This window comes from Procambarus clarkii, chromosome 50 (assembly GCF_040958095.1).
Source record: "Procambarus clarkii isolate CNS0578487 chromosome 50, FALCON_Pclarkii_2.0, whole genome shotgun sequence".
NCBI classification, from domain to species: Eukaryota; Metazoa; Arthropoda; class Malacostraca; order Decapoda; family Cambaridae; genus Procambarus; species Procambarus clarkii.
The window spans coordinates 6,472,230-6,491,678 of NC_091199.1; the positions used below are offsets into that span (position 1 = coordinate 6,472,230).

General features: G+C 46.5%; 1 protein-coding gene across 2 annotated transcripts in view; it reads right to left on the minus strand.

The window, feature by feature from the left end:
* Nucleotides 1-17,917, minus strand: part of LOC123749987 (tetratricopeptide repeat domain 30) — a 77,650-nt gene extending 59,733 nt beyond the window's left edge. The window contains exon 1 of one of the 2 annotated variants that reach the window (XM_045732117.1): nucleotides 17,144-17,917. In XM_045732117.1, the coding sequence (XP_045588073.1) occupies nucleotides 17,144-17,206 (63 nt within the window). In that variant the 5' untranslated portion in view covers nucleotides 17,207-17,917. The remainder of the gene's footprint in view (nucleotides 1-17,143) is intronic. The other variant, XM_069303399.1, reaches the window with a different exon arrangement.
* Between the last annotated feature and the right edge of the window lie 1,532 nt (nucleotides 17,918-19,449).

Consider the following 19,449-nt stretch of genomic DNA (forward strand, 5'->3'; position numbering starts at 1 on the left):
GAGGACAAAAAGGTGAAGAACGCCTAAGAGCCAGAGCCCAAGCAGATTCCACGGAGGAACCCAGCACCGCCTGCCGACACGCGAGACGGGTGAGCATAGAACAGGGAAACCGCATCCCGCAAAATCGGCGTGAACAGCTTCAACAAGGCAGCCGACGAACGCGCAGCCGAGGACAAGGTGCCGGACCCCGGGACGGACCCAAGCGTCCCCACATCCTCCACGAGCCAATCCGAAGACAGCTCCAGGAGGGAAAAGAACCGCAAGGCCGAACACAAAAGGCCCCGAGCGCGCAAGTCCTCCGCCACGAGCGCCGCCGAAAGGGAGGGAACCTGCACATGGAGCTGAATAACGCCCACATCGCGGGGAAGGGCAGGGGCAAACAAGCACTCATTCAGGTACTCAAGTTCACCCCCCAGGAAAACCTGAAGCACCGTGGAAGCTTCCCGCCACTCCAGCGTGCGGGAACGACAGAAGGAATGCCAGGAATCCAGACCAAACAAGGGGCAGTCTGCTAGCCAGGACGACTCCGGAACCTCGTAACGGAGCCAGAAAGGGAACGAAGTCCCAAACCTGAACGTGGACGGATCCATTTCCGAGGCATAATCCGGGTCACGCAGGAGGTAAGCAGCAAAGGCCGCTCGCACCACACCAGGTTGGATGCGATAAGCCGAAAACCTCTGGAAGGACGGTACCGACGTACCCGGGGGAACACGGAACCGTACCCGGGGAGGGGCCGACACCAAATCCAACTCGTACGCAGAGGGGGGGAAAGAAAACCCCACTCCTTGTAACAATAAGCCCCGCTCAGTGGGAAGAAAAACCCCGGAGGGGTCCAGCGGGGCCCAAGGCCCCCAAGTCAGCCCCTCCCCAGCCTCGAGGTCCGTCACCACACGGACCCGAGGCCGAGTCCTCTCCCCAAGCCCCGACCCCACAAGACAAGGACGGAGCAGCCGGAAAAGCTGGAGGAAGGGGGGCCCACTGGTCAGACCCTGAAGCTTCGGCCGGGAGACAAGACTCGAATGCCTCTGCCGCCCCCCCGGAAGGGGCAACCCCCGAAGCTGCCCGAGTCTCGAGATCAAGTAACCCCTGCTCCGACCCCGTAACCCTCAGACGCTTCGGGGCCGGAAGCAGGGGCGGGGGACCAGAACGAACAGAAGGGGAAGGACGAGGAGGTGCGGACTGAACCAGGATCGAAGCGACCCCCACCCCCAAGTCCGGGTCTCGAAAAGCAAAGCGGGGCAGCCCCGGGGCATCCGGGGAAGCAACCAACCGAGCGCGTTGCAACAGACGAAACCTAGACTGCAACGCACGTGCCGCCTGTACCCGAATAGAATCAGAGGATTGGGTAAATTGAGTCACAAGCAAGCAGCAACACTCACAGGACTCAGGGTCGAAAGTATCACCGACCCAACAGGCAGCGTGGCAGAGGCAAAAACAATGAGGGTCACCCTGAGACAAGGGGACCGAGCAACCCTCAAACTCGCACACAGCGAGTGGGGACTCCGGGGTCACATCCATCGGACCCACGCGCCCCCTAGGGGATTCCCAGGGTCCTGAGCGTTTACTTTAAGAGGACTCGCGCTCAGGTAGTCCCAGGCAGGGTGCTGCAAACCGGCGCCCAAAACTACCAAGCAAACTTCTAAAGCTGAACCCCAGGGACGTGTACACTCACGGGGACCTAGCAGGGGGTGCCACCGAGGAGAACAGTGGAAGGGCAAAAACAAACTGAATAAAAGGACAGAACCCCCCACCAGGCAAAAACAAAAAGAAAAACAAAACCCCGCAAGAGGACAGCGAACCCCAAGGAACAGAGCCGGCCGCGATGTCGGGAAATACAAGCTGAGCAGCACCCTGCGCCCCTACCAGTGCAAACTGCCTCTTACCTGCCGGTAACAAGGGAGAACAGAACACCCAAGAGCCCAACAGGCGGCCGAAAAACCGAAAGGTAAAACGGACCAGCAGAGGCAGACCCCGAGGAGCCTGTGGAAGGCGGCCCCAAGCCCCAAGGGCAGTACTTACAGGGCACCTAGGGAAGGCAGCCCTAGGCGCATGCAGCCCGAGTACTGAAGATAACTCCTGGCTCTCGCACCCACAAAACTAACACCACACTCAAAGCACAGTGCAGTAGCGACACCGGAGCCAGAGCACACGACCATCGCCTATAGCATCAGCCTCAAGAACTGAGGTGTGGGTAGCCGGCGCGGGGGGTCTGGGGCTCCCCCTTCCCCCTCCCGGGGAGGGGGGAGCTGCGCAGACAGCGGCGCGGCAGTGTGTGACGTCACACTAATTTGCTTGTTTTCGGTTGGGGAGTTCTATCCACTAGTTCGGTATTAGGTAGCAATTTTAACCAGAATAGGGGTTTGTTTTGGGGCGCTTACCTTTCTGGGTGCCTGTTCCGGTCGATGGCAGACATAGAATGCTTCCAACTACACGGGGGCTTCTATAGGCCATTGCTCCCCTTGCCTCTCTGAGGGGGCCCGGTTCTGGCCGTGGTCCCCGGTAGGCCTAAGAACTCCATACACATGACTGATGCCAAAGTCTGACATTAGCATATCAGCCTGGGATAGCTCCGGGGAGCCGACGGGGCTCCCCCCAGAAACAGGGCTATTCTGGGAAAGATTGCAGAAGAAAACATACATTACGAAGGAGAAGTCATTGCCCGGACACAAGCCTATGAAAGATAGGTTTACTCTTGTGCTGTGTGGTAATGCGAGTGGCGATTTGAAAATTAAACCCTTGCCTATGTATCATTCCGAAAATCCAAGGGTTTTCAAAAAATATAATGTGCAGAAAAACAAAATGTGTATGATGTAGAGGGCTAATGCTAAGGCATGGGTGACTAGGCAATTTTTTAACATGTGGGTGAATAAGATGGTGTGCCCTGCCATCAAAAAATATCTGCAGGAGAACAGTTTGCCACTCAAGGCCCTGCTTCTCCCTCAACAATGCTCCTGCCCATCCTCCAAGCTTGGAGGATTCATTGATGGAGGAATTTAGTTTTGTAACAGTAAAGTTCTTTCCTCCGAACACCATTCCTCTACTTCAGCCTATGGACCAGAAAATCATTGCCAATTTTAAGAAACTTTATGACAGGGCACTTTTTCATGGATGTGTGGAAGTGACGGATACCACAAGCCTAACCCTCAAAGAGTTCTGGAAAAAACATTTTAACATTAGTAGCCTTTATAACTCGCACACAAAGCCTGGCAAGAAGTGACTGTAAGAACCATGATCTCTGGCTGGAGAAAATTGTGGCCTGAATGTGTTGCAGAACGAGACTTTGAGGGATTTGAGCCTGAACCTGAAGTGCCTCTTGTTGAGGAAATTGTTTCTCTGGGCTGGCAATTGGGCTTGGAATTCGATGGTGCTGATATTGAGGAGTTAGAGGAGGAACACGGCGAAGAACTGACCACCGAAGAACTCCAAGCCCTTCAAAAGGAGCAGCAACAAGAGGCAGCTGAGGAAATTTCTTCAGGAGAGGAGGAGGCAATACAGAATGTCCCTTCCTCAAAAATTAAGAAAATGTGTGCAGCATGGGAAGAACTGCAAACTTTTGCTGAAACTACTCACCCAAATCAAGCTGCAGTAGACTGTTGCCTTAACCTTTTCAATGACACTGTGATGCATCACTACAGACAAATGTTAACACTTTCGCCCGGTAACGACGCAGCATTGCGTCATTTTTGTACTTGAAGCATTCCCAGTAACGACGCAGCATTGCGTCGTTTTTGTACTTGAAGCTTTCCCGCTAACGACGCAGCATTGCGTCGTTTTCGGCGGCAAATTGGCGGCGACTTTGGGAGGGGCGCACAGCAATTTTGGATATTATATGCATATTATATGCATATACTCTTGTAGGGAATTTCATTGCGAATACATTGATACCAAAATGAAAGACCTAGGACCAGAAATGAGGTAACAAAGTTGAAAACAGTATACCCATTTTATTAGTGCTCACTGGGATTATGCTCTGTCACTTTCTCTGTTTGCTGTGGGTGGTACGCCTGACTTTTGGACTTTATATTTGCATATACTCCTGTAGGGAATTCTATTACAAACACAATGTTACCAAATGAAAGACCTAGGACGAGAATTGATATGTCCAAAGTGAAGAAAGTGTACACATTTTATTGCTCTTATGTGCTCCCAGGTAACGCTCTCACTTTCTCTGTTGTGGATTGTACGCCGGGCTTTTGGACTTTATATGTCTTTAGTCGTGTAGAGAATTCTATTGCGAACACAATGATACCAAATTGAAAAACCTAGGATGAGAAATGAGATGATAAAGTAGAAACGAGTATACACTTTTGCAGTATTACCTCGCTCTGTAATGTAATGAGAGGCGCCTTGGGATGGCGCAGTGTTCTCTTTCCGGGCCACATTCATCACGTCAGCGGGTGGAGCGTGCTGCAGTTTTTGACTTCACATGCATATGCTCTTGTTGGGAATTCTATTGCGAACACAATGATACCAAAATGAAAGCCCTAGGTCAGGAATTGAGGTGACAAACGTGAAAGGAGTGTACACATTTTATCCTCTTATGCGCTCCCGGGTAACACGCACTCACTTTCTCTGTTTGTTGTAATTACCTAAGTGTAATTACCTAAGTGTAGTTACAGGATGAGAGCTACGCTCGTGGTGTCCCGTCTTCCCAGCACTCTTTGTCATATAACGCTTTGAAACTACTGACGGTCTTGGCCTCCACCACCTTCTCACGTAACTTGTTCCAACCGTCTACCACTCTATTTGCGAAGGTGAATTTTCTTATATTTCTTCGGCATCTGTGTTTAGCTAGTTTAAATCTATGACCTCTTGTTCTTGAAGTGCCAGATCTCAGGAAATCTTCCCTGTCGATTTTATCAATTCCTGTTACTATTTTGTACGTAGTGATGATATCACCTCTTTTTCTTCTGTCTTCTAGTTTTGGCATATTTAATGCTTCTAACCTCTCCTCGTAGCTCTTGCCCTTCAGTTCTAGGAGCCACTTAGTAGCATGTCTTTGCACCTTTTCCAGTTTGTTGATGTGCTTCTTAAGATATGGGCACCACACAACAGCTGCATATTCTAGCTTTGGCCTAACAAAAGTCATGAACAGTTTCTTTAGTATATCGCCATCCATGTATTTAAATGCAATTCTGAAGTTAGAAAGCATAGCATAGGCTCCTTGCACAATATTCTTTATGTGGTCCTCAGGTGATAGTTTTCTATCTAGAACCACCCCTAGATCTCTTTCTTTTATCAGAATTCTTTAACGATTTCTCACATAATATATAGGTTGTGTGGGGTCTCTGTTCTCCTATTCCACATTCCATAACATGGCATTTATTAACATTAAATTCCATTTGCCAAGTGGCGCTCCATGTACTTATTTTGTCCAGGTCTTCTTGAAGGGCATGACAATCATCTAAGTTTCTTATCCTTTCTATTATCTTAGCATCATCAGCAAACATGTTCATATAATTCTGTATACCAACTGGTAGATCATTTATGTAGACAAACATCACTGGTGCAAGAACTGAACCCTGTGGTACTCCACTTGTGACATTTCTCCAGTCCGATACATTGCCTCTGATCACAGCCCCTCATTTTTCTATCAGTCAGAAAATTTTTCATCCATGTTAGAAGCGTACCTGTCACTCCTCCAATATTTTCCAGTTTCCAGAACAACCTCTTATGTGGAACTCTGTCGAAAGCCTTCTTTAGGTCCAGATAGATGCAGTCAGCCCAACCATCTCTTTCCTGTAATATCTCTGTTGCTCGATCATAGAAACTGAGTAAATTCGATACTGTGTGAGGTCCTACGTCTTTGTGCCTTTACTCACCATACAAGCTTAGATGTACAGTTATGGTGAACAAAACATGTAGATACTTATATATAACGTCTGTATATAGTGAATTATAGCAAAAACAGTATTGTGGGAGGAGAATGTGGGCGAGTCAGATGACTTGAGGGAGGGCGGGAGTGGCTGGCTGGTACACGGCGGTCACTCCTCGTTACTTTTTGACTCATAATAGCTACTTAGTGGTTCGTTATAGTGAACAAAACATGCAGATACTTATATATAACCTATGCTTATAGTGTAATAACCAACAAAGTATTTGTTCACTGATTGATGAACATAATTGAATCAACAATATGCACACCATATTTTTGAGTACAGCAATGATTCACTCATTTCATTTTATAAATATATCAAACTACACACTATTGAATAATATTACAGCAAAAAAACTATGAAAAATCAATCAGAGACATTGAAATAATTAGGTAATTATCTCTTTGTGGCAACTCCGGCCTGACAGCTGGCGATCAACAGACCGCCTGGGACGCACGCTGAGTCAGCACCTATTTTTTGCCAGACTTCCCCGCCCTATAGCGGGCAATATATGCCACTTACAATTTTTTTATTATTTTTCCCGTGATCAGTGAACACAAATTAACAGGTTAGGAAGAAAAAATAATTTTTTATTTTTCAAAATTACATGCGCCTGTGGGGAAGAAAGGATATTATCCCTTAAACTGCGCATGGCATATATATACGCCATGAGTAACATGTCCCACCATGCGCATGGCGTATATATACGCCAAAGGGTGCCAGGCACGATTCAAACATCCCGCAGTGTAAAGGGGTCACCCATACCGTAGCCAGGGGTGATTGTAAACAGACGCCATTTTGAAAAAAATCTAGAGCAGACCTCCTTTGTTTCACAGGCCTTAGTTAGTGGCCAGACACCATGGCGAGCGCATCACGACCCAGCGTGCGACCTCGTTCAGCGCACCGAGCCGCACAGTCTTTGACCGAAAACGAAATTGCAGATGAACTGTTCAAGGACGTTGACGAATCTGATATTGACGACTCAGATATAGATGAAGATTATACCCAGCCAGAAGAAATCGAAACAACGGATAGTGAGGGTGAACATGTGGGTGCCACGAGGGTGAGGATGCCTCACGAGGCTACTACTTAACACCACTCAACACCACCTCGCGCCCAAGCACGTCGTTCATATGTACCATTGCACGTTTATGATATGATCGACGAGTCAAACAAGTGAATCTTTCTCAGGTTTTAGTGATGAAGAATCGGAGAATAGTTTTACCCCGGCTGCTAGTGCCAGTACAAGTTTCGCCGCATCAGCTGCCCGCCCAGCCAAGCGCCGCCGCATGGGACAATATGGCAACAATGAGGAACAAATTCCCTCATGTTCCAAATCTTTTTCCTCATCTACCCTTCCTGCCCCCTACTGTTACAATGCCTGCTTCAGCTCCTGGTCCCCGGATTCCTCGCCGTGGTGCAGCTAATGGCTCTCGGAAGGCAGCAGGTTTGTGTGTGTGGAGTGATGGGGAAGATTTTGTTCCACAAATTCCCGACTTTGACAACAGAGATGTGGGAATTACAGATCTTTTCCCTGATACTGGTGACGAAATGTGTGAAATGGACTTCTTTACTGCATATTTCGATGAGCCGCTCATGGAACACATTGTTCACGAAACGAACAGACTTGCGGCCGATCTCATTGAAGGTGAGGAAGTATCAGAATTTTCATGACTACAGCGTTGGAAAGAGAACTGTTGGGGAACTGTATGTGTTTTTCGCAATTTGCATGTTGATGAAACATTGTGTGAAACACGTAATTTCAGATTATTGGAGCAAAGACAACGCTGTTCCAACACCTTTGTTCGGGAAATATATGTCCCGAGACAGATTTCTGTTGATCCTATGGTGCATTAATTTTCCAAATAATGCAGACGAGACACAGGATGATAGGCTTTGAAGGGTGAGGCACGTGCTAAATGACCTGATTGGAAAGTTCCGAGATTACTACGTACCAGCTCAGAAGCTGGTTATTGATGAATCCCTTGTGCTTTTCAAAAGACGTGCTGCCTTCAAGCAGTATATTCCCTCAAAACGTCACCGATTTGGACTGAAATTCTTTGTGCTCTGTGACTGTGAATCAGGAATGGTGTTACACATGATTATTCAGCCACAAATGTAGATATTCCTGCTAATGACGAACATGGCTTCTCAGGTAGTGTGGTGAAGGCACTGCTTGCACCATATCTGAACAAGGGCCACATATTGTACACATAACTATTATACCAGTCCCTTGCTAACAAAATTCTTGCTTGATAATAAGACTGGAGTGTGTGGAACAGTAAAGCTAAAACGAAAGGAAATGCCTGTTTGACACTGCTATGCAAGTAGGTGATTGCGAGGTAAGAAAAAGTGGTGCAATGCTTTCAGTGCGGTGGAAAGACGGACGTGAAGTGAACATGTTGACCACCATTCACCCTGGTACAATGGTGGACAGTGGCAAGGTGAACAGAACAACAAAGCAAATAATATATAAGCCAGATTGTGTGATGGACTACAACATCAACATGCATTTAGTTGATAAATGTGACATGATGGTGGGTGCTGTAGAGTGTGTACGGAAAACAGTGAAGTGGACAAAGAAAATGATTTTCCACCTTATTGACGTAACAATGCTGAACAGTTACAACATGTTTCTTGTGAAGACAGGTAGAAAACCATATTTCCGTTCGTTTAGTTTTCAAGTTGTGAAACAGTTACTAGGTAAATTTGGCAAGGACACACCTGGCATACAAAGACCCATTCGAGACCCAATACTGAACCATGCTCCTGCACCCAGGCTCGCTTACAGGGAGGCCTTTCTGATACATCAAATCAAGAAATTACCACCAACTGGAGCTCGTGCAGCAGGCCAGCGTCGGTGTGTTGTGTGTTCCAGTACCAAATTGAGGCCACAGAAACGTAAATTGGTGTTGACATGGTGCGAAGCGTGTGCCGTCCCTCTGTGCCATATCGACTGTTTCGCACAATATCACAGTCTCCAGGAGTACTAAATGTGTAATTCTTTGGTAAATAAATGTACATATCAAGTTAATTTTTGTGTTTATATTGAAAAAACCCCAAATACATTGAATATTTGCTGTAAATTATACCATTTTGGTGGGCATACTTGTGACACTAATATGTGAGCGCCTAGTGAGTTTATACCATTTTTATTATAATACGTCTATTGGTAATAATTGGAACAATACTAGCGAAAAAAAATTGTGTAAAATGACCCAAGAATACTGTAAATAATTCAGCAAAAATAAATTTGCGGCAACTCAGGCCGCGTGAGCGGCCGTGAGTGACGGCTGGCTGACGCAGCACCCTTGAGCGCTCACGTTCTGTGACGTCATCGGCCAACTTCTCGGCTCAATTGTGTCATTGGTATGTATAATAGAATTTTTTTATTATTTTTCTCGTGCTCAAGGGACTCAAATTAACATGTTTAGAAGACGAAAGAATTTTTTTTTTTTTTTTCTTGCACACGGGTGTAAATGTCCCCAGGACCCCTGAGCAGTGTAAGGGTTAAACCCCTAGCATGTTAAGGGTTAATCATCAAAACAATCTAAGGAAACAAGGAAAATAGAATTTGAAATCTGTGAAAAAAATCAGCCAAAAAAAATCAGGGTTCCAAGTTCTGCCAGTTATGACTGATTTATTTGTTGACCAATTTAATTCTATCTTCACATAGGTATGGAAAAGTATGCATTCTCCCGGATGTAGAGGTTACAACAAAATCAGATAATAAACAAAGAGAGGAAAAAAAATCCTTCCCTAAAAAAATAAAATTTGTGGACATTGGTGAAAGTAACAGGTATTACCATTGGACAATGTATTTGTATGATATATAACAAAATAGAGCATAACAACATGCTTACTCATTATTATTTGTGTTATTATGTATTACTCAGCAATGCTATAAAGGCACCAGCTACATATCCACTTTGTGGACACTTCTAACTACTGCTATTCTTCTTCTTTGTGCATTGGACAGGTGCTTGCATCTCCTTATTACTGCATTATCCCTCAGTTCCAGTTAATATGAGCTGTTTTCCTTATCAACAAAATGTTCTTCTTAAAAAAAAAATCTAAAATCCGTTTCTTAAAATATTGGGATGAAACTTTCAAAACGCTGAAGCCAAAAAGTTTGAGATTTGTTTAACATTTAATATTAATTTTCACATAATTCAAATACATTTTCACCCAGCCCCAGCTTATACCCCCCATTTACAGCCCAGGCTGTAGCAGTGTAAGGGTTAAGGACTTGCCTGAAATGCTATGCATGCTAGTGGCTGTACAAGAATGTAAGAACTCCTGTATATACTGTACTGATACGTATATATATACAGTATAAAAGAAAATTATTTATTTATTTATATATACAAGAGTTCTTACATTCTTGTAAAGCCACTAGCACGCATAGCATTTTGGGCAGGTCCTTAATCCTAATTTTCCCTGGAATATGACCCTTCAAATCATTTAAAACCAAGTACCCATTCACTGCTGACCGAACAGAGGCTTCAGTTAATTATTGGCACCTGGTCAATCCTCCCAGGCCAGGATATGAATCCAGGCCAAAGTGCTCACAAAGCGCTGAGCGAGTGTCTTACCACTGCACCACAGGGACTCTGTGAACCACAGAACAATAAGAGTTGGGAACAGAACTGATCTGGCATGTACGTACAGAGAATGGATTATATAGAACCGAGGTAAAAGTGTGTGAATAGTAAAAACAGATGACAAATACCACATGTAAACTACAGTACTGTATATACAGTAATGTGTATATACAAACTGCACTGAATGTAATGAAATGCCAATTTCTGTGTGAGCCCCAGTGGCTCCTGAAGCTCTTACTGAGATGGCTCCCAACTACTAGATCACATCAGCCATGGAGTTTAGTTTGGTTATTGGAGACCATTGGTAGAACCTGGCCACCTAACGGAAGTACAGGGAGCAGGTGACTTACACGAACAGAGTGGTAGACAGTTAGAAAACGTTAAGTGAGAAGGTGGTAGAGGTCAAAACTGTCAGCAGTTACAAAGAGTGCTTGGAAGACGAGACACTACAAACATAGTTCTCATTCTATAACTATACTTGGGTAATTACCACCTCACTGAGGAAGGCATCCAAACTAAAAGTCAGTGAAACAATATACACCACTGCAGAGTTCAAAAAGAGACCAAAGCCTTACAGCCTACCAAATGAACTCCTCAACAAGGAAAGCAATCAAATCTCAAAAGAAGTGTGTGCTTGTTCTCCCCACCATTTCACTCGTTTGGAGAGGGAGGGGACTGGGGATCATGCTGTCCACTGGTTAGAGCAATCAATTATTGTGCAGATGCACACACAAAACACCCCTAAACGATGACCTGGAAAGGAGGAGGATAATCAGGGAGCCACCGGGGCTCACCTAGATATTGGCATTTCATTAGAATCAAGGTGGGGGATTTCTGGGGAAGCTACATGTGGCTCAGTAAAGTTAATTACCCAGAGAATAAAAATAACAGGGAGGAGGAAGAACTGCTGGTTGTCATGAGGCCAAGACAGCAGATCAATAGACATGATCCAATGCAACAGCAGGACGATGAGACCTAGGAACATTAACCAAGTATCGAGCCATCAGCACCCTGGTAAACTGCCAAAACCCCTGCACGTGAATATGAGCCCAGGACATAGAAACGAAAATAGACAACAGTGGCATACTGTACTTTCAAACATCATGGACAAGAGGGCAGACTTCAGGCTGCCACGACTGAATAACATTGCAGACAATTGAAAACATACAAGCCTCAGCTCAGGAAACGGAAGAAAAAACCCTGCATTGAATGTAATGAAACACCATTTTCTGGGTGAGACCTGGAGGCTCCCCGGAACTATCCAGGCTAATATGGATATACATGATTAGACTTTGACATCAGTCAATGTGAATGGGGTTCAAGGCTTACCGGGGACCAGCCAGAACCTCGCTCCCTCAGAAGAGGCACGAGGGGCAATGGCCTATAGAAATCCCGGTGTGGTTCGAAGCATTCTATGTCTGCCATCGACCGGGTCAAGCATCCAGAAAGCTAAGTGCCCCAAAATAAACCCCTATTCCAGTTAAGAAATTGCTATTGAAAGCCGAACTAGTGGATAGAACTCCCCAAATGAAAGCAAGCAAACAAGCATGACGTCACCACATTGCTGCGCCGCTTGTCTGTGCAGCTTCTTCTCCCCCTACCCCTAGGAGGGGAAAGGGGGAAGCCTCAGACCCTCACACCGGCTACCCACACCCCAGTTCTGGGCCCAGGAACATTGACTAGGCCCAAGAACATTAACCAGGTAGCGCGCAGCCGGGACCCCGTTTGACCGCAAAAAAAACGCAACCGAATGTCAACCCAAGACATGTTTCCGAAGACGGCAGCCAGTGCAGCAAACTTACGAATGTCATGGGCATGAGGATGGACCGCAGGCTGGCTAGACCAAAGAACCCTGTCTGACGACCTGGGAGATCCAAACCCTGGAACTGAGAAGAAGGGAAACCGGATCAATCCAAAGCAAGTCCCCGGACACAGAAGTCATGACAAGCAAATAACGGCAGAGAGCCGCAACCTGACACAGAAGTTGTGGCACGCAAATAACGGCAGAGAGCCACAACCTGACACAGAAGTTGTGGCACGGCACGCAAATAACGGCAGAGAGCCGCAACCGGACACAAAACATGATGCACTCCTGGCCTAACCCACCAAGTATCAACAACCCAAGGACCCTTCCGGAAAGCAGCAGTCTCATTCTTTGCCAGACAAGAAGGAGATGGCTGCAACCGAACAAACTTACCACCAGGCCCAAACGAGCAGAAACCCCTGCGCCGGAAGAAAGCATGAAGCTCTCCGACCCGACCCCCAGAGGCCAATGCCAACAGGAAAGAGCTTTAGGGAAACAATCCTGATTCGAAGGGAAATCAAACCGAGAAGAAGAGAGAAAGGAGAACACCCGATCCAAAGACCGGGATGGCTCAGGCGGTGCATGAGCAGGCCGGAGGTGAAACAACACACGAGACAGCTTGCAGAACGGAGCCCAAGTATCATCAACCCCGAATGCAAGCTGCAGTGGCTCCGCTAGCGCCACACGATAAGAGGCAACAGTATTCCGCATAATATGATGGTCCTGAAACAACCACGAGAGAAAGGACAAGACAACCATATCAGAAACCGAAGTGCATCTACAAAGGTATAAGAAGAACTGGAAGGACTGCCAGGCAACTTCATACTGCCACCAAGATGAAGCACGCAGGTGGGACACCATCAAGGAAGCCACCTGATCCCCATACAAATAGTGATAGACCCGAGTCAAATAGACCAGACACGAAAACTCGAGGAGAAGATCGAACCAGCCATGTATCGGACTGGGCCGATCTCCTGAAAGAGGCGGAGCCACGGGAAGACCCTCGGGTTCGGACACCGAGCAAGCAGTGCCTGAAACCAATGCTGGGCCGGCCACCAAGGGACCAAGAGGACTATTCTCCCCTGGTAAGTCTCCAAGCTAGCCAGGATCTGACGTAATAGCAGAAATCGTTGGAAGAGGTAAAGGTAACTCCACCTCGACCAGCCCTGCTGAAAGGAGTCGACCCTGATGGCCTCGAAGTCGGGGAAATGCACCACATAATTCATGAGATGCCTCAAACACGTCGACGCGAAGAGGTCCACATCCAGGAGCCCGTACATCCGGCAGAGCCAACTGAACGAGTCGGCATCGACCGTCCATTCCGTGGACAGGGAAATGAACCGAGACAGGCCGTCCACCAGGAGGTTGGACAAACCCCCCCCCCCCCCCACGAATGAGAACGACAAGGAGAGCCAAACCCCGAAAACTCAGCAGACGAGTCACCTGAAGCGACCAGCCCCAAAGAGCCAAAGACCGCATCAAACCCCTTCAGTTCAGGCAATGAACCACCAGGAAGCAGTCCGAATGGAGCCTGATCATCGATCCGTGAGCGACCCGAACCCTCCAAAGTGACATCCACACAGCTGTGAACTCCCCACCGTGCTGTGTGCCCGACGAAAGTACGGACCCCACCACCCCTGGCTGACCTGGTGAGCACTGGTCACAAAGCTGCTGCCAAGAGACAACGCGTCTATGAACACATCGAGCGAGGGCTTGGGTAGGTGCCAATGCACTGAACCCAAAAAAAACGAAAGAGGAAGCCGGTGACGCAGCAGCCGACGCAAGGCCCACAGAGGCTGAACCCAGCGATCGCGAGAGATGGAAGGAACGTCCCCGGAGGAACCAGAGCAGCCGACGAAGCCACACCTGTCCCGGCAGAAAGACCATCTAAAGAATTGGCCAACATGGCTTGTTGAGACATGAGTTGGACTGAACAAAAGGCCACCCCCGCCTCCTGAAGGAGAGGGGGTGAACATCTTTGCCAAGCCTGCCAAAACCAGAACTGCAGGTCACACAGCCTCCAGCAACTGGGCAGACCCTAGTGACATATCTTCACAGAGATGCTCAAAGAGCTCCAGAAGGATCCAGACATGCAAGATTGCTGCCAAGTATGAATAAGGCTTGAGGTCTTCCCCACTAAGGGCCTCAAATAACACAGGCAGCTGCACATGGAGCTACCACTTCCCCAAATCCTTGAAAAGTGCCAAAGCAAATAGCTCAGGAGCAGAACAAAGGAAGCCCCGCTCAGAGACACCTGAAAGATGGAGCTCACCTCCTGCCGATCAAGCATAGGGCTGACAGAACCCCCCTGCCAATCCTCCAAGGGAAAAAGAGAGGGTTGTCAGCCAGCCAGGATGAAACTGAGACCCCTTACTGTAGACAATAAGCAGAGAGAACTGTACTTGAAAGAGGCTGGGTCCATTAAGTAAAAAAAAAAAAAGAGGTCCATGTTCCACAGGAGGTACCGAAGTAAATTCATGTAGACCACAGAAGGAGCAGCATGGGAGGACAAAACCTCTGCATAAAGGATGAATCCGAGGTGCCTAACAGGACTAAGAATCAAACCCTAGGGAGAGCAGCCAAGTGATTTTAACTCATACATAGAGGGATGATACAAAAAATTATTTCCTGCAACACAAGACCCTCTGCAGAGGGGACAAAGATCCACAAAAGACTGAAAAGCACCCATGGGCACTCCTTGAGCTCCTCTTAACCATGAAAGTCTGCTACAAAGGCTCCAGGGCAGAGATGAAATCCTCGTTTAACACCCGAGACAGAAAGGTGTCCTCCCGAGGAAAGGGTAAGCATCCCAAAACCCTGGTAGGACTGGAAGGCTCAACTGTCTCTGTTATTAACATGGACGGGACTACCCCCAGAGAAGGTCGCGCTACACGCTGAGCTAAACCTTGACCCAATTTCAAAACATTCAGACGCTTTGGAGCCAAACTAGCTCTATCTATAAAGCCCACAAACTTTGTAAAATCTCTTTTATGTATGTACCTTACCTAAATAAAATTATTATTATTATTATTATTATTATTATAAACCGTGGAGTGTGGGGGGGGGGGGAGACCAGAAATAGCGAGTCCCACCAACAAGGGAAGGAAGGAGGCACAGATTTAATCCAGTTGAGTTCACCAACACCTCCAATTCTGGGTCCCTAAATACTATGGAGCAGGATTCCTGGTTCAACCTTGATGCTGTACAGACACCTGACATCAGCTCTGCATGGAGGGATTGCCGGAGCACATTTTGCTTTTGCTGCCTATTGGGTTATGTTTGGTTGTAAGGCACCTTTATTCAAATCCTTGGATGGTTACGACACCTGGTACATATATCGTCATGGGTCAAGGGGCGTCGATAGATTTTCTTGTTTCATTCACCTGGACTGTATGGGTCTCAAACTGTGAACCCCACGCGTGTGAGGGCGTAGCTCTATCAACTGACTTTTTTAGATTTTCTTGTGTTTTCTGGCTTGCACTTTGGGCCCTGTGGGGAGGTCCAAAACCAGCTTAGTCGAAAAGTGCCTAGGTCCAGCAGGCTCTGGAAGCTCCTATGTTCCCTCTGGATGTAGTGTGCGCCTGACTTTGCTCTGCCAGGGTTGTTACCCTGTGTGTAGTGTGGGTGGCCAGTGCCTGGCCTGCCAGGGGTATTTGGGTGTCACCAGGTGGGCAGCACCACTAAACAGTTTTGTTTTGCTGTCTGGTTATGTTTTGTCGTTTGGGATAGCTTCCCGTTTTATTTTCATACTGTGAATCCAATTTGACAGGGTGCATACATTTAGTTTCATTGTCACCTCTTAAATCAACACCACCACCACCTTAGGGCCAACTCTGGGGCATCCAGCCAATCAATATACTGCAAATGCTTAACATGAGGAAACCTAACTCCCAAAGTAGCCGCTGCCTCAATTGCCTCCAACTGGGAGGCAGAATCCATCAGTGCAGAGATCCAATGAGAACACATGTCACAAGAATCAAGGTCATAGATGTCATAGACTGAACAGGCATCATGGTAGGGATAGAAAGAATGATCACTGACAAGTAGCAAAGATGATCAACACCCCTTAAACTCACACTCAGCGAGTGGTCTTGAATGGGCGATCCATACGAACCATAAGAGACTCACTGGGGATCCTCAGAGCTTCAAGGATGTTAACCAAGCAGATATACCAGGCCCTCGCTCCACTCACTGCAGGAACAAAACCAACCGCAGCAGTGGGGTATGCCCAAAATCTACTAGCAGCACCAGTTGCTACAGCATCAGCAACAGAACTGAGGTGGAGGGTTGACTAAGGGCAGTGGCCAGGCCACATGGTGGCAGCAATAGGTACTAATGAGTTTCAAGCTGGTTTGAGTGAATCGTTTGCAGAGTTGTTTTTCCGTTTCAAGAGTTTGTTTTTTGTGAACCCTCCAATTGTCTGTAAAGCTTTGCTAACTTTCAGGAGGCTTTTTCTGGTTGAGTGGTAGAGTGTCACCAGCTCCTTGTGCCTCTGTGTGGGGATCAAACAGAACTTCTGCAACTGATATGATCCTTTAGTACAACATGTAGCATATAGCGAGACAATGGGATATTTTGTATAAAGTGTGGTAATCATATGGGAATTGGCAGGGAGACACAATTAACTTTAAGCTTCTCATACTTCCAAAATTACAGCTACTATACCATTCACAACATTAAAATGCTGTACTCTCATTATCAAAATTTAAATGGTTACAGGGCCATTTATCCCTCTTTCAAATAATTTCCAAATAATTACCTCACATACAATATTCTAACTAAACCATTTCATATCCAACATATTTTAAGCCAGTTTATCTACAAATATATTAATAGTGTAGGAGAATGAATCAACTAACCAGAGAATATATAGTCTTGGTATATTCCCCATCTCGGATCTGGATATTCTGCAGCATCATCATTACAAAGTTACTTTGCACGACCAATTATGAGAAGAAACACTGAGGCCAACTTAGTCTCAGTGTAGCTACTACACCCTGTCTCTGAGCCTCAGTGTAGTCGCCACACCGTTGCCAAGCCTCGGTAGAGTTGCCACACCGTGTTGCTGATCCTCAGTGTAGTCGCCACACCCTGTCGATGATCCTCAGTGTAGTCGCCACACCCTGTCGCTGATCATCAGTGTAGTTGCCACACCCTGTCGCTGATCCTCAGTGTAGTCGCCACACCCTGTCGATGATCCTCAGTGTAGTCGCCACACCCTGTCGCTGATCCTCAGTGTAGTCGCCACACCCTATCACTGAGCCTCGGTGTTGTTGTTTTTGTCGGTTGAGGAGGATCGAGGGATCGGATGCGTCCCGCTACCAGATACCGAGAAATAGCAAAGAGGAATGAGATCCCTACAGTCTCTTCAGGCCACAAACCTTATAACCTCTTCAAGCCACATACTTTACAGTCTCTTCAGGCCACATACTTTACAGTCTCTTCAGGCCACATACTTTACAGTCTATTCAGGCCACATACTTTACAGTCTATTCATGCCACATACGTCACAGTCTCTTCAGGCCATGGACATGACGAATGGTATGAAGGTATGGCGGAAAGATGTCATGACGGACAGCCTGCCTGGCCGCCACTGTCAACATTCCGTTGCTATGTGTTGCTAAGGCGCATGTAAACATTCTCGTCATGTCAGCAAACACAACCAGCGAACATTAATGGTCGTCTTTAAAGCCAGTGAACACTAATGGTCAGCTCAGCCAGCGAACGTGATCAACACACTCAAATTTAAATTCAAGTTCAAATTTTTATTTAAAAGAATGTATATGTTATGAAAATGGTGGGCTTGCTATGGGGGAACTGGTACTATTAAGGGGTAAGGTTAGTTAGAATACAGAGTTATCAAATATGGGAGAACTAAAAGGCCCGGCCCCCAAAATAAACTATCCACAGTAATAAGAACTTGTTACTAGACCATGTCAGACTAAAGGTTGATTATTGCACTCCCACACAGGAAGAAGGAATACTCCGTTCTAACTTACTTATTTATTAACCCCTTAACAACCCCCATATACACTATACACTTTTCACTCACATGAAAAGGTGACACCCCTAGGGTCAACACTTGCAGCAGAGGAGCTCCAGCATATTTCAACAATCCTAAGTATTGTAGTACAGGTTGATGGTAGTGAGTGCTGTCCCAGAGAACATAAAGGTATAGTGCTCTTGAAAAATAGGTGAGATAACAGGAAAGTGCTAAGGGAAGTGAAAAATCGGATGAGAAAAAGTTGCCCTAGTGTTTACAGTGCAGAGAAGAACATTCAAGATGGCCACTGGCAAGGGGAAAAACAAAACAGAGCTTGATTTTGAGGGATTCAATGAAGGAAGCATCGATATTAGTAGTCTACATAACAAGTTGGTAAATTTAGATACTATAGTGAACTCTCATGTAGAAATAATTAGTAAATTGAAAGAAAATAATGACCATTTGAATAGCAAAGTTTTATATCTTGAGGGTTTAGTGAAAGACTTGCGCAAGGATAAGAATCAATTGGAAACAAATTGCAAAGCCATGGAAGAAGAAAATAAACTCTTAAAAATAGCTTTGGAAGAAGTTAAAGTAAATTTAAACATAAATGACTACAATAGATTAGGCAAGGAAATTCAACAGGAGAAACAGCTTTTCTCAGCACAGATGGAGGAAGTTACACAGGGAATAGAACAGTGCAAGAAAGATATGCAACTCACTTATGCACAAGTGGCCAAGGAGAAGGAAAAAATAGAAGAAGCAGTAAAGGAAGTCAATCACTGCAGCAACCAAGATAAAACAAACATTAGGCTGGAAGTGAGAAAAGAATTGGCATCTACCTTACCTTGAGGTTACCTTGAGGTGCTTCCGGGGCTTAGCGTCCCCGCGGCCCGGTCGTCGACCAGGCCTCCTGGTTGCGGGACTGATCAACCAGGCTGTTGGACGCGGCTGCTCGCAGCCTGACGTATGAGTCACAGCCTGGTTGATCAGGTATCCTTTGGAGGTGCTTATCCAGTTCTCTCTTGAACACTGTGAGGGTTCGGCCAGTTATGCCCCTTATGTGTAGTGGAAGCGTGTTGAACAGTCTCGGACCTCTGATGTTGATAGAGTTCTCTCTCAGAGTACCAGTTGCACCTCTGTTTTTCAACGGGGGTATTCTGCACATCCTGCCATGCCTCC